The following is a 13,692-nucleotide window of genomic DNA, read 5'->3' on the forward strand; positions in this document are numbered from 1 at the left end:
CTTCTGTTCTGTTTTTTTTTTTTTTTTTTTTTTTTTTTTAAATGTACGATTGCCCAGAGGTTTGAGATTTAGCTGCTCTGTGTCAACCTTTCTTGCTTGTTGTGACAACTAACCTGTCACTCCTACACCATACACGTGTCAAAGTAGCCAGAGCAGCTTTTCTCTATTTATGGATATGACAAGACACGCACGGGCGAGTGACATATACACAATTTTCTGCGAAAAACACCCTGCTAAGTCTAAAATATAAACACTTATAATGGGCTTACCATAGTGATTCAGGGTAAGCCAAGAAGATGTTTTAGAAGAAGCATTGATAATATCAGCTCATTTAAATTTTGAACAAAATGTTAGTGTAGTGTGCCTTTAACTTAACCATAAACAAGCTCAACAACCTTTTCATTATAAGGTATAAGCAAATAACGGCATAAATTATAGTAAAAGTAGGATACACATTAGTGGAAGACAATTCACCAGTAAATAAAATTAATTTTTTTATTTATCAAGAACTGATTTAAAATAAATACCTACGACACGCACACAGACAACAAAAAAAATACATAAAATGGTTTTTGTGCTGTACAGAGCATGTGCAATCTTTAACTAATGGTGATGCAGATCTTTCTTCAAAATATTTGTCCAGCCTCATTATGTGAACACTTCTATCAACAGGTGAGCTCATGTTAACAGTTACACAAAAATAAAACAAATCCTTCCAACAAGGTAGAAAATGGCAGGAAAACTGATTCAGACATTACATCAGTGATACAAAGGTGATAAACTGTGGCAAACACAAAAATAATGACAAGTGTTGAGTTGTGATGCTGGATATATAATATCCATATTGCATGGTGCTTGTATCTAAAAGAATGCAAGTATAATGATGATAGTTGACAACTGTAAAAACAAAGGGTGGGGGAAAAACACAAAGCTTGACATTCTTTTGCAAAGCGTTTAGAAGAAAAAAAAATGTTCAAGTAGGTCTCTTCATTATTAGCTTCGTCTTACAGTGGCCTCTGCTGGCGGTGAGCGGGTATGTTGAGCAGGTCTTTATGGCAAGGCTTCTCCACTGAGCTCTATGGCGAGTTTAGCGTCTGTGTCCGTCTGTACGAGTAGCATGCCGGAAAACTGGCCTGCAGCGGCCGGCACGAACTGCACAGGGAGGTTGATGTAGTGTTGTGATCTAGAAAGGCACATGGAAAAAGATTCAAATGCTTGAAAACATGCACACTGAACTAGCTTGTGATGTTACAGAAAATGGTATTAAGAACGTGACTTTCACATTAATACAAAAACTGCCAAAAATAAAAAAATCTAGCCAACTGATATAGAATGCATAACTTCATAAATATTTAAACAAGTTTTGGAGTTTAAACTTAAGTTAAATGATTTATAACACCACACACATTTAGTACACACACACACACACAAACACACACATGTGCATATAGTGCTACAAACCACAAAACAAAAATAACACCTGGCCAACCTGTGGTTGAGCTCAGACTCAGAGCCTTCACATCAGGCATTGGCAGCAGGAAGTGACATGGAATGCTTCAATAAAATCTCTCTACTTGCTATTATTTCTTAAATTGGCTTGAGCAAACAGTAAGACTTACTACTACTAAAGAACAAGCAAGAGAGAATTTAACTCACCTTAGAGAATAATTTGAATGCTTGATGTGGAAAGGCTCTTTAGGACTTATGAATTTTAGCTGCAAGTTAATTAGAAAAGCTCAAAATAAGTCTCATGCCAGACATTTAGGTGCAGCAGTAATAACACTGCACACATCAACATGCAATATGACTTAAGTTGTTAGACTTGAATGTATTTTATATGTAAATAATGGCTCTGTGAATTCTTAATGTATTTTTCCCATAGAAACAGAACTTTAAACAACTGTGAAATGTCTGTATTGATTAGTTGTTGCTGCTTTACAAATGTCATGTGACTTTGAAGGTCATTAGTGCAGCACTGTGTTCTCACCTCATGTGTGTTGGAGGAGTTGTTTCTGAAGTTAACCTTCAGCGTGCTGGTGAAGCCCACACGTGTGGCAGGAAATGTGTACAGACTTTGGGGTGCATAAACTCCCCTCTTTTGGGTCTCAGTTGAAGATCTGAATGAATTAAAGATAAACAGCAAAATGTCTATGTAATGTTTTAGAGGAGAAAGTTCAATCTTCCTCTATAGATCAGATTTAGATTAGTTGTAGACTGTAGTGCTGAATTCTGCATGTTAATAAGACAGACGATCAGTAGTACTTCAGTGTGAAAAAGACTCTTTTACCCTGTCTTTGAGCCTGCAGACTCCAGTCTCTTCCTGTTCTTCACAGTGGCTTCTGTTTTCACCAAGGAGCAATTTTCTTTAACACTCGATCCTTCTCCTGCTCTTATGCCCTGCACACACAAATTAATACACTCAACTGTGAAGGACTACCATTCCCAGTTAGCATACTGCTCATGCTTTACTCTTTCAGTCTCGCTTTGATTAATGCATGACTGAAACAGCACTTTCAGCTAACAGCCCATGTGGTTAGCAGGCAAATTTAATGGGAGTTGCATTAGTTTCGTCTGGTTATAAAAGACAAAAAAAAAAAAAAAAAAAAAAAAAAAACACAACACTACAGAACACTGCATTCAAGAGACTTACAGTGCCGCACAGCTGAAAGCGAACACGGCTCTTGTGCTGAGGTTTGGCTGCTGGGTGGCATTCCAAATCCCAAAATTGGGCATAATCTCCTCGGTCACGTGGGAGGAAAGTGATTGGAACCTTTTAACAAAGCAAAACAAAAAAAGTCAAACAAACACACCACCAACAAAACCCAAACCAAAAACCACCAATATAACCCAAACCAAAAACCACCAATAAACGGGTTAAATCAGGTTAAAACGCGTTAGATCTGTCAGAGACATGATGATGTTTGGACACACACAGCCATACCTTCATCCTCTCTTGAATCCCTAAAGTCCCAGATACCTTCTCACATCTGAAGGCAGAGTATGTGGCACGATAAACATCTCCACTGCTATCGACACCCTGAACCAAGAGACAACAGCACAGTCAAAATCCAAAAATCCCTCAGGAATGAAAAGGTTCCAAAATTCTTATGTAAGTGCCAACAATCACACACACCTTCACGTATGGAGGTGCAAATGAAGAGAGGTACCACCTCACCTCCTCTCCATGATTCTCCACATCCAGAGAACATTCTGCAGAAAGGAAAAAAAAAAAAAAAAAAAAAAAAAAAAAAAGTTTTCCTTACACAATTTTAATAGGCCAAGATTTCAGAATTATATTGAAAGTTCTAATGTCTCATTACCATAATGATACAGTTCAGATGGCGGGTTCTAAAGTTACCTGATGACTCTCCAGAGGCAGTGGGTGGGAAGACCAAGGTTCGGTTCTTGATCTCAACCTGAGGTTGGGCGCTGCTGCTCTGAGGTTTCTGTCCTGGTACAGTAGGGGTCTCAGCCTGAGGGGGTAGTGGGCATAAAGAGCGGTCCATGGCACAGCTAGTGGCAGAGACATCCATGGCCAGATCCTGCCTGATCTGGACTTTAATGGACTTAAGAGAAAAAGATAAGAACAGACGGTATGGAAAGAGCAACACCAAGCTAAGCTAATTTATAAAAAAAAAAAAAAAAAAAAAGTGAGCACATTTCTGTTATTAAACTTACTGGAATGCTTTGCTCCATTTGCAAGGCTATGTTCATACTGTCAGTTTAAATACGATTATTTGTCTGATTGTAATCTGATCTAAAGGATTGACTGTCCACATTGTGTATCGCAACTATTCAGATCTGATTGGTGTCCCCCGTGGTCTCAATTAGGGTTGTCAAACGTACCAACTTCAGTACCAAGTGGTACTGAAATTAAAAAAAAAAAAAAAAAAAAAAAAAAAGTGACGATACCAGCATTTCCCCCTAGCGGATTCTTAAACAACTCTGATTGACCATTGTGTTCACGCGGTCAACAGATATGTCTGTGACTGGCTACAAAGATCAACGCTTTAAAACATGTTTTAAATAGACGTCTTTGCTCTTCACTGAGCGCTTCGCTCTTCACTGAGCGCTTACACAGATACACACAGGAGCGTTTGAAAGTAGATTTCTATCACGGGATATATTAGGGATCCACTGATAGACGGCTGTTTTCTAGGGATGTGATTGTGAGGAAATTTTCCCACCGGTTAATCGACGTGTAAACACCGGTAATACCTCTGCAAATATACTGTCTGCACCTTGCTTTTAAATTCAAAAGTGAAAGTAAAATGAGCATGGGCATTCATAATAGTGCAGAGCAGAGCGAGAATTTTCAATTAATTCATATGGAAGTTGAGCTTCCATAGGAATGAACTGAAACTGCTCCGCACCAGTAGACATGCAGCTTTATGAATGCCTGTGCAGCCGTGCGCATTTTACTTTCGCTTTCGTATTAGCGCCAATATGGGGCGCCAATGGTGGGTTTATTATTCTTAAACAACAACTAGAAAAACAACCAATCATTTGCAGGTTCCCTATTAGCACTGGGTTTAAATCCAAAATGTTGCCAAATAGGCACTTTTACATTTCGCTTTGAATCCAAATCTTCCGTCATCGTCTTGTCAGTAAGCTCATCACTCTCGTTATAAATTAAATCTGACTGCTGCTGCTGGTCTGTGCTGCGACTCTTGTTCGCAAGCCTACTGCTTTGAAAGGCTCCTGTGTGTATCTGCAAGCGCTCAGTGAAGAGTGTCAAAAATATCTATTTACAACATGTTTTTGAAGCGTGGATCATCACTTTTGACAACCCTAGTCTCAATATTCAAAGAGGTGGGTAGACCAGGCTGACTAGCAGTATACTGAAATTTTCTACTCGATCTGCACTTTGCAACAACCTTGTTTCTGCAACAATTTTTAACATTTCCTACAACATCTAAAATGTTTACGTTTTACATGATGTGACAAAATAACATGCAGAAAACCTACACAAAATCTGATCAGAGCGGTCTTGACAAACAGAATTCCAGAAATGTGATTTGAATAGGATTTCAAACTACATAGGAATGTAGCAGCCTGAACAAGACTTAAGCACATTACTTTAAAATTATTTTTTGTGATAAATCAAAAGCATGTCATGTTGATATATAAACTAGTGACAACCCTTAAACTATAAAAACTAGAGGCAATCCTTGAAAGCATGTAAATTCCCACCATTTTGTTTTGAAGGAAACTAGTACCTTCTGTTGATTATCACATTGCACATAGATCTGCCCACTCCAGGGCAGCATGGAGGATTTGGATGCCAGAGATGGATTGGGACTGATGAGGATTTGCAAATGGCTCCTAAAAAAAACAAAAACAAAATGGCTATAGATTTAAATTTGTTGAAATGCAAAATATTTATATCAGCTGTGTGTTTTAAATGAAATATGAGAACAAAACGTTAAGGTGATTGTGTTTCATTGATTTTCCTGGTGTTTGTTTGTTTATATGCAAGTCTCGTACTGAGGTTCAATGACTCCGTGCTGTGGGGTGATGGTAAGGCAGTGGGCAGGCCAGGACAGCTCAAAGCTCAGCTCTCTGTTTGAGCGGTTCAGTATTTGCACATGCCTGGTGTCAGCCGCACTGTCTGCAAATAAGCCAACAGAAAATAACATTTGGAGGGGGAAGCATTTGATCCCACAATGCTAAGTGCATTTGCTTCAAACAAATACTAATGTTATAACAACACAAACCACTTGAGGTCATTTTCAATATCACATTCTTAAACTCAAATGAGTCTTACTGATAGTGGGTGCAGTGAGAACCAGCTGTTCAGGCTTGATGCTCCAGGCGTTCTTCAGGTTCAGCTCTGTTTGTGTCAGCACAGGTTCTGATGGGCTCAATGGAGGACCTTTGACTGGCAGCACGTCCAGAGAAACATTACTGATGTAACGGCCCGATGACCCCAAACCGCTGCGTGGAGAACTACACATTAACTTCATCAGCAGCGTAAAGTCTGAAAACATTCATTTATGTTCACTATGTTATTCATTGAAGATGATTACCTGTCTGATTCAGAAGCGTGCCGTTGTGAAGGTCTGATGGACTCCATATGGTCACTCTCTCCAGAGTCTGACATTTCCATAGTGCCAAACAGTGACAACATCACTTTGCTCATGTTGCCATAGAAAATTTGAGCTTCATTTGGCCTCTGAGGCAGATCATAGGCTGAAAATTAACCAATCATAAAGACAAAAATCACAACCAGGGTCAGTTAATGAGTAAAAGTAATTAAATTTGAGCCAATCCTTGTCAACTTACCCTCCTGAACCTGCTCCTCTCCAAGGAACATTTCATCAAAGGGGATACTCTTCAATAGGCTGTTCTCAGACAGTACTTTATTCCCTGCTTCTGGTTTGATTTGTAATAACCTTAAAAACAGATTAAAATATAAACATCCTCAGCAGGTAAGCGTGAATCATATACTAGCAATTATATTTAATTTCCAAAAAGATCTCCAGTGCACTATGGATAGCTACATGCAACACTTGAAAAATAAATGTGATATAACAATGTGTTTTGAATCTGAGGCAAACTGCTATGATCAATTCAAAGCCTCTAAGAAAATACACATTATTTGGTTAGTTTTCAATTTTTTTTTTTCCATTGCAGAAGTACATAAATTACACAAGTCATCTTTCATTATTTTATTTTTTAGTAGTTTTCCATAATTGGTATATTGTGATGTGATATTAATATCACATCTTGTGTATATTATATATGATAATATACACTACCGAAAATTTAAAAAATAACAACGGAATAATGACCTTTTTTTCCCCCAAAATGTTTTTGCTCACCAAGGCTGCATTTATTTAATCAAAAATACAGTAAAAACAGTAATATTGTGAATTATTACAACAATTTAAAAGAGCTGTTTTCTATTTAAAAACATTGGTAACACTTAACTAATGTTAGTTAATGAAACCTTGTTAACTACTTTAGTTAACATGAATTAAGAATGAACAATACTTCTACAGCATTTATTCATTTAAGTTAAGTTTTACTGTAATTTTTTTTTTAGCAAATAAATGCAGTCTTGGTGAGCATAAGAAAAAAAAAAAAAAAGTCCAAACTTTTAAACGGTAGTGTATAATTAGTTAATGTTTACTAGTTATATAATAACAACAACTAGTTAATTTTCAAATCAAATAAATTCTGCATATTACATTTTTACAGAGCCCCTAAAGGGACCTTTGCAAAAATAAAAAATATACAGACTTCCGCGTGCGCACGTGAAACGTATCGCATGCACTCGTGTTACAATTTCCGGTTTGTGTATACTATAACCTGTTTCATTAGTGCGTAACTTCCTATGAAGAAAGCTACAGTATGGATGCGCATGAATTAATAAAGCTGTATTTGCTCAAAATTTGGCTTTCTTAGACCAGTTCATCTAGGATGAATCCAGCTAATTATTTGTTTTAATTCTTTTTAAACATGTGACTCCCTTAAAGTCCTTTACATCTATGGCTCTGCTCGCAATGAGTGCTGTTAGAACTGAATGAAGAAAATCTCTTTCTGCAAAATTTTGAGCAAATAGATCTTTATTGATTCATGCACATCCATACTCACATTTTCTTCATAATTTTGAGTAAATAGATCTTTATTGATTCATGTGCATGCATACTCTTGCTTACTCTATAGGCAGTGAAGCACAAATGAAATAGGTTTTCATATACACAAACCGGAAATTGTAACGTATCACGTACGCACGAGAAACTTATGGCGTGCGCACGCAATACGTTTCTTGTGCGCACGTGAAACTCTGTATATATATTTTTTTTTTTGCAAAGGTCCCTTTAGGGGCTCTGTACAATTTCAATAAAAAAACAAACAAAAAAAAAACAACTCTGTTCTAAGACTAAAATTCTTGTTTAAGCTGAGAATTCTGCCAGTCAAATGAGAAAAATCACTGACTTCCTGAACTGTTGTCGAGAGACCTCGTCCCCACAGAACAGGCAGACAGTGGCAAGGAGAGCAGCACCGGACTGACAGAGAGCCTGCTCTCTGCGTGAAGCCTTCATCGCTATTGTGATCACCTGTAAAAGCAGCACTGATAAATCTTCCAAGCAAATACAGGTGTAAACATGGATATCAGTCCAAAAGCAAAATATTAAAGATTTCATCTTTAAATGTTATATGAAAGAAATCTTTGCTAAAATTAACAAAAACTAAAAACCACCACACCACAAAAAAATGTGCACTTGGCTCACCTCCTGCGTTCTCTCTTTCAGGACGAACTGTGAAGGGGACAAGCTAATAATGGTCGAGTCCATGACAGCTCGATTCTGAAGATTGCTGTAGGGTACTGCTTTTACGAAGGCAGCACGTGAGCCCGTGTTCCGCACGCACACGCAGAGTTTACTGACACGGCCAGCCTGAACTCCACCCAGCGTGGCCACATAGCCATCTGAACGTTTCCTCAACTCCTCCAGGATCACGTTACTTGTGCCGCCATATCCCGACAAAGGGATCTGAGAACACCATGATAAAGTGTAACCACCTATTTGTAGCACAATATTACTGTTTATCAGAGGTTATAAATAAACTCACAGTGAATTTGACCCCAGGCTGGGAGGCACGTGCAGCAGACTGCTTAATCTCCAGTTTGGCCAGCATGGAGGCAACGCGAGTGGGAGCAAAGAGCAGATGAACAGTCACATCCTCTTTAGGTTTGATTGACAGCTCTCTGTTACGTGTCAGTCGCTCATCTGGGCCGAATGAACTCTGCAGCTGGAGGGTTGAGACAGAAAAAGACAAAGGACAGAAAAGATAAATGATAGACGTGAATATACTGCCACCGGTTCTACAAAACCAAGGAGCTGGTTGGCTGCTTATCCTAGGCCAACAGAGCACAACAGTTGGGTTCTGAAAGTAAAAACTCCATTATTTTCTCAATAGGGAAATTAGTTTTTAACAATTACTTATAAACATTTAAAGACAGACCTATTGTGAGTTCAGAAGTGAATCGATGGTAAGTGCTTTTGTTGAAGCCATGTGTTATTTCAACTTCTTTTTAAAATAATTTTCTAACAGCATAATTTGTGGTGAAAAACCTGAAATTACCCATGATGCTGTACAAAAAAAAAAAAAAAAAAAAAAAAAAATTCCACCAATCAGAGTCGTGACAATCGAATCGCACCAAAATAGCTTGCAGGGAACAGCCACTCCCATCAAGCACTGTGAATGATGTAATCGAGATGGTCTCCCTATGCTCTCAAAATACTTAAATATTTGTGCATATAGTCCCATTACATTTACATCTTGGCTTAATTCATTTAGCAAATAGATGTTTCCATGCTAAATTAAAATTCATGCTAAATTATGCCAGTTAAAAAGTACTGTACGAGTTTGTTACTGTTCTGTTCATTCTCTTGCTCTATCGTATTTCATCTACAACGCACATTAAGAGCCGCTTCGGTGAAGCAGCACAGTAATCACATGCCGTTTTCCTGTAATAATGTAGAGAATCACATGATAGAAATCACATAACAGTTCATGTTTTCACTTGGGCTACATGTACAATTTAGTTTTAATCCAGCTGACACGCGTGTGCTTAGTGAGCGATCAGCAATCAAGGGCATGCATCAGAAGTGCTCTCTCTCCTTAACGTCAAGTAATGTTAGTAATGGGTACATCATTTTACTTTCTCTGCTATTGACATGTCCGACCGAACTACAAACTTTTCAGCGATGTCAGTGAAAATGGGATGTGCGCTCGACACGCTCGTCCACATGCTCAATTCATATATGGGAAAAATGTTGCTGTGTGTTGCATTTTTGAATGCACGTTATGAGTGAACCAAACTATCTGCACAGAGGAGATCATGCAGGGGAGTATTTACTGCAAACCAAGCTGCTCCAAGACACTTGTAATTTACATGCAAGCAGCTTATGCAGCTTTACTCTAAAATATGTAGCAGCAAATTATCGACCAGCTGTTTCGTATATCCACCAACGCCCGTGTTTTTACTCACATTTGGCAGCTGAATGAAGAATGAACTAAATTAAATACAACTAAATTTCTCGCTGAGTTAGCTTACCTGGAAACAATCTTGGTCTTGACCCCTGATGAGAAGTCTGAGTTGCTGTGATGTAGTGGGTGAATTGTTCCTTAGCACCAGTTTCTGTTGCCTACAAACACAAAAGCATCATCCACATACATTTCACTTGTATGTTTACATGTTTATAGAAGTTTCTATGACTTTCTATTAGGGGTGTAACGATTCTTGGTGAAAAACCCAAACAGTACTGTTCTCCACCCTAGGTTTGGCAGGCATTTGCGGCGTGGTTAATCTTAAATCTGAAGACGCATCTATAATATGGTTTGGTGAAGAAGAAAAAAAACAAAAACAAAACAAAACCATGCATAAAACAGAGTTCTGCTAATGTAAGTTTCTGTCAATAAATACAATCCGCATGCATTTCACGTGAGAGTAGCTGTCCAATCAACTGTTGGCATGTAAATCTATTGCTGGCATCACAGTTGCCGAACAATCGAGAAAGACAACATGTGTACACTATCAGTATATTGGATCTGTGCATTAGGCTGTCTTAAAGTGACAGCAACCTAATAACGCCTGCTGCTGTCTGTGTTTAAAACAAACAAACAAAAAAAAAACCCTTCACTGCTCTTGACTGAATTTAATTTGTACAGTGAAGTTATTTTTCATTTGATTACTTTATTCAGTTTCTGTACCTGAAAACTACTGTTAGACCTACCTGAAAAACTTGAAAAGCTGTTTATTTTATTTGTATAAATAATTATTTATAACTATTTCTAAACAATATTGTTTGCTCTATTGTATTTATTTGTGTTGTTGCTTGTAGTTTCATTATTTGTTGTTATTTTCTTTTTTTTTTTTATTTGACAGTAGTCCTTGTCACATACAAACCATACCGAAACCGTGACTCTAAAACAGTGACGCAAACCAAACCTTGAGTAATTTGAAGTATTTTCTATGGCTATGTGTACTCACACTGCTCTGCCCAAAGTAACTCCTCCCCATGCCATGAACTGTTTGTTGGAGAGGATGGGTGGGACTTCAGCCTGTGATAATACAGCAGGTAGGGATGCCACTTTCCCAGAAACTCCCTGGACCATCTCTCCTTTCAACATCACCTCATACTGAGGTCCACTGGGTAGAACCAGAATCGACAACATGCTGAGAAAAAAAATAATAAATTACTTGAATATGAAGTAGCAAATATATTTTAAAACTACATTTCGCCCCCAAGTGTCAAACTATATTTTTGACAAATTGAACTGTGTACCATTTAAAATAAGAAATAAAAAATAAAAACCTCAGATGAGGACAAAACGCATTAACATACAAAAACTAAATTTATATGAATGAACATGCCTTTCCTTGCGCTTTTGTGTGTCCTGGGCAGTGAAAGAGACCACTACGCCTTGCTCCTCTCCAGCTTTCAGAGCCAGTTCCTCTGGCCTCACAGTGAAACAGCCGTCACCATTAGCACTCTGAAAAACAGCCAGAAAGTCAAGGAAACTAGAATGAAAAACAAAGCTTTTGAGACACATTCTAGGGTATTTATTCTAGAGTATGTTGTCAATATATGAGAAACTTCTAAGTGTATTATAAAGTAAAGCTCATATCAGGTACCTTTAGTCTGAGCAGAACATCAATGTTGCCCGCATTCTTTAATGGAAGAGTCTGCTTTGCAGTCTGCCCCAAAGGAGCCTGAAGACACACCGTCTGTACAGATATTTATGTAGTGAATAAGTGATAGCAAGCAAGCAAGCAAACTGAACCCATTTCATAACACAAAAAAAGCCAGGCATGTCTTGTAGCTTGTAGAGACATAATGTTTCCTCCGTTACCTGTAGGTCTTTGGGAGCATGCACTCTGGGAGTGCCTGACCTTGCCCTCAGGGCTACACTCTGGATCACATGACTGGGGCCTGGACTGTCCACCTCAATATCCACCCGTGCACTGTATTCATCGGCTGGCCCCAACTCACCTGAATCCAAAAAAAAAAAAAAAAAAAAAAAAAAAAAAAAAGAGAGGCAGCAGCTCACGTTCAGTGTGTGCTCTATTTTACTGGATATAGGGCAGGGTTATTATAGACCATTCAAAAAAAAAAAAAAAAAAAAAAAAAAAATTATTTACTAGTTACTTGAAATATAATATTAAACAAAACCTTAAACTTGTTTTATTCCAGCTAGTTGCCAAGGCATAATGAAAAAAAAAAAAAAAAACCTACAGTAGCATCTCAGTGTTACTAAAATAACACTAATACAGCATAAACATTTCTCAACGTTTACATACAGACATACCTGAACTTGAATTGTACTTCTGAGGGGCACTGAAATGAATCCACACCAAGAAGCTTTCTTGATTCTGGAAAAAGACATGCATTTAAACACTCAAATCTGCCATCAGTTCAGAACACAACTATTTAGAGAGATATTCACCTCTGAATAACTGGCATGCAGCACATGGTTTATGACTGATGAAGTAGAAAGTGAAGTCAGGGTTGAGCCAGAATGAAGGGAACCGTCTGTGCTCATGGCAACCGGGCTCTTAGAGAAGCCGAAACAATGCCAAGCTGATGCATTCTACGAGACAAAACCTTGAAACTGTTTAACATGCCACTGAATGAAGTCTGAGCTTTATCAGTCAAAAGTCTCATTAGGATTACATCATACACAACCAATGTATAATACATTTTTCAAAACCAAATGCTGACAGATCTCACTGACCGCGCTGATAACCAGTCGAATAGGCACAGTGGCATGAGTCCTGTTGACCAGTTTGAGTGGCAGGGCCTTAGTACTCCCCCCTGCCAGATCCCCGAAGTCCAGACAGCCTGTCTTTCCAACGTCCACCTATTTATTAAAATAAAAGAAAAACTAAATCTTTATTTTTGCACATTTTAAATGGCCAATTCACACTGCACCAATTCACATCGCTTCTCAGACATTCAAATTCTGATTCAGCATGTTCAATCAGCGAAAACAAGGTCCAACATATGGCAACAGGCTCCGACAGGGGTAACACACTGATTAGACAAAACCCAACAAAGTGTCTGTTGCTGTCTGTTGGTGCGTGTGAATTGGCCTTACAACTGCCACATTAATCCTAATACAAAAAAAAAAAAAAAAAAAAAACAACAACAACACTTTAAATTATATGCAGTTTTAGTGTTTTGGAACTTGCAACAAGGGCAAAGGAAACTCTTTTAACCTCTATTGAAGGGTTCTCAGCCACAGCGATCAGCACCACTTTCTTGGCAAAGACTTCGGCGTGAGCCACCACCTCTGTTTCTGCAGATGCAGGCCAGGATGCCACACTGAGAGTACACTGATACAGTCCAGCCCTTGGAGCTATGAACAAAACCTTCTGTTCTTCTGTACATTTGGGTCCAATTATTGTCTTATTCTTTACTATGAGCCACTGGAATGGGAGAGACTCCACCTGTGATGCAATGAAACAATTTTAATACTGCATACAAATACTGACAATGAATAAGATAAATAGATAAACACTTTTTGACCAGTAAGTTGGCCAGATTTTACTAAATCTAGACCACTGGTTCTCAACTTTTCTAAATGCAAGACCACCATTATCCACACCAAATATCTGAAGGCCCAACACTGTTTTACAGTTCTAGTTTTTATAAATTAAATAGCAGGACTTCAGAA

General features: G+C 38.2%; 1 protein-coding gene across 2 annotated transcripts in view; it reads right to left on the minus strand.

The window, feature by feature from the left end:
- Positions 1 to 481: 481 nt before the first annotated feature.
- cep192 (centrosomal protein 192) overlaps positions 482 to 13,692 on the minus strand; it is a 31,164-nt gene continuing 17,953 nt past the window's right edge. The window contains exons 24-48 of one of the 2 annotated variants that reach the window (XM_051864557.1): positions 13,235 to 13,465; positions 12,751 to 12,876; positions 12,463 to 12,606; positions 12,325 to 12,388; positions 11,869 to 12,008; positions 11,651 to 11,743; positions 11,390 to 11,508; positions 11,006 to 11,191; positions 10,070 to 10,160; positions 8,581 to 8,760; positions 8,241 to 8,501; positions 7,945 to 8,066; positions 6,286 to 6,395; positions 6,030 to 6,192; positions 5,768 to 5,937; positions 5,488 to 5,611; positions 5,220 to 5,325; positions 3,359 to 3,566; positions 3,134 to 3,210; positions 2,942 to 3,037; positions 2,651 to 2,770; positions 2,288 to 2,397; positions 1,988 to 2,117; positions 1,657 to 1,715; positions 482 to 1,183 (exon numbers count right to left, since the gene is read on the minus strand). In XM_051864557.1, the coding sequence (XP_051720517.1) occupies positions 1,051 to 1,183; positions 1,657 to 1,715; positions 1,988 to 2,117; positions 2,288 to 2,397; positions 2,651 to 2,770; positions 2,942 to 3,037; positions 3,134 to 3,210; positions 3,359 to 3,566; positions 5,220 to 5,325; positions 5,488 to 5,611; positions 5,768 to 5,937; positions 6,030 to 6,192; positions 6,286 to 6,395; positions 7,945 to 8,066; positions 8,241 to 8,501; positions 8,581 to 8,760; positions 10,070 to 10,160; positions 11,006 to 11,191; positions 11,390 to 11,508; positions 11,651 to 11,743; positions 11,869 to 12,008; positions 12,325 to 12,388; positions 12,463 to 12,606; positions 12,751 to 12,876; positions 13,235 to 13,465 (3,363 nt within the window). In that variant the 3' untranslated portion in view covers positions 482 to 1,050. Of the gene's footprint in view, positions 1,184 to 1,656; positions 1,716 to 1,987; positions 2,118 to 2,287; positions 2,398 to 2,650; positions 2,771 to 2,941; positions 3,038 to 3,133; positions 3,211 to 3,358; positions 3,567 to 5,219; positions 5,326 to 5,487; positions 5,612 to 5,767; positions 5,950 to 6,029; positions 6,193 to 6,285; positions 6,396 to 7,944; positions 8,067 to 8,240; positions 8,502 to 8,580; positions 8,761 to 10,069; positions 10,161 to 11,005; positions 11,192 to 11,389; positions 11,509 to 11,650; positions 11,744 to 11,868; positions 12,009 to 12,324; positions 12,389 to 12,462; positions 12,607 to 12,750; positions 12,877 to 13,234; positions 13,466 to 13,692 lie in introns of both variants that reach the window. The other variant, XM_051864556.1, reaches the window with a different exon arrangement.

The sequence above is a fragment of the Ctenopharyngodon idella genome, chromosome 16 (genome assembly GCF_019924925.1).
Source record: "Ctenopharyngodon idella isolate HZGC_01 chromosome 16, HZGC01, whole genome shotgun sequence".
NCBI lineage: Eukaryota > Metazoa > Chordata > Actinopteri > Cypriniformes > Xenocyprididae > Ctenopharyngodon > Ctenopharyngodon idella.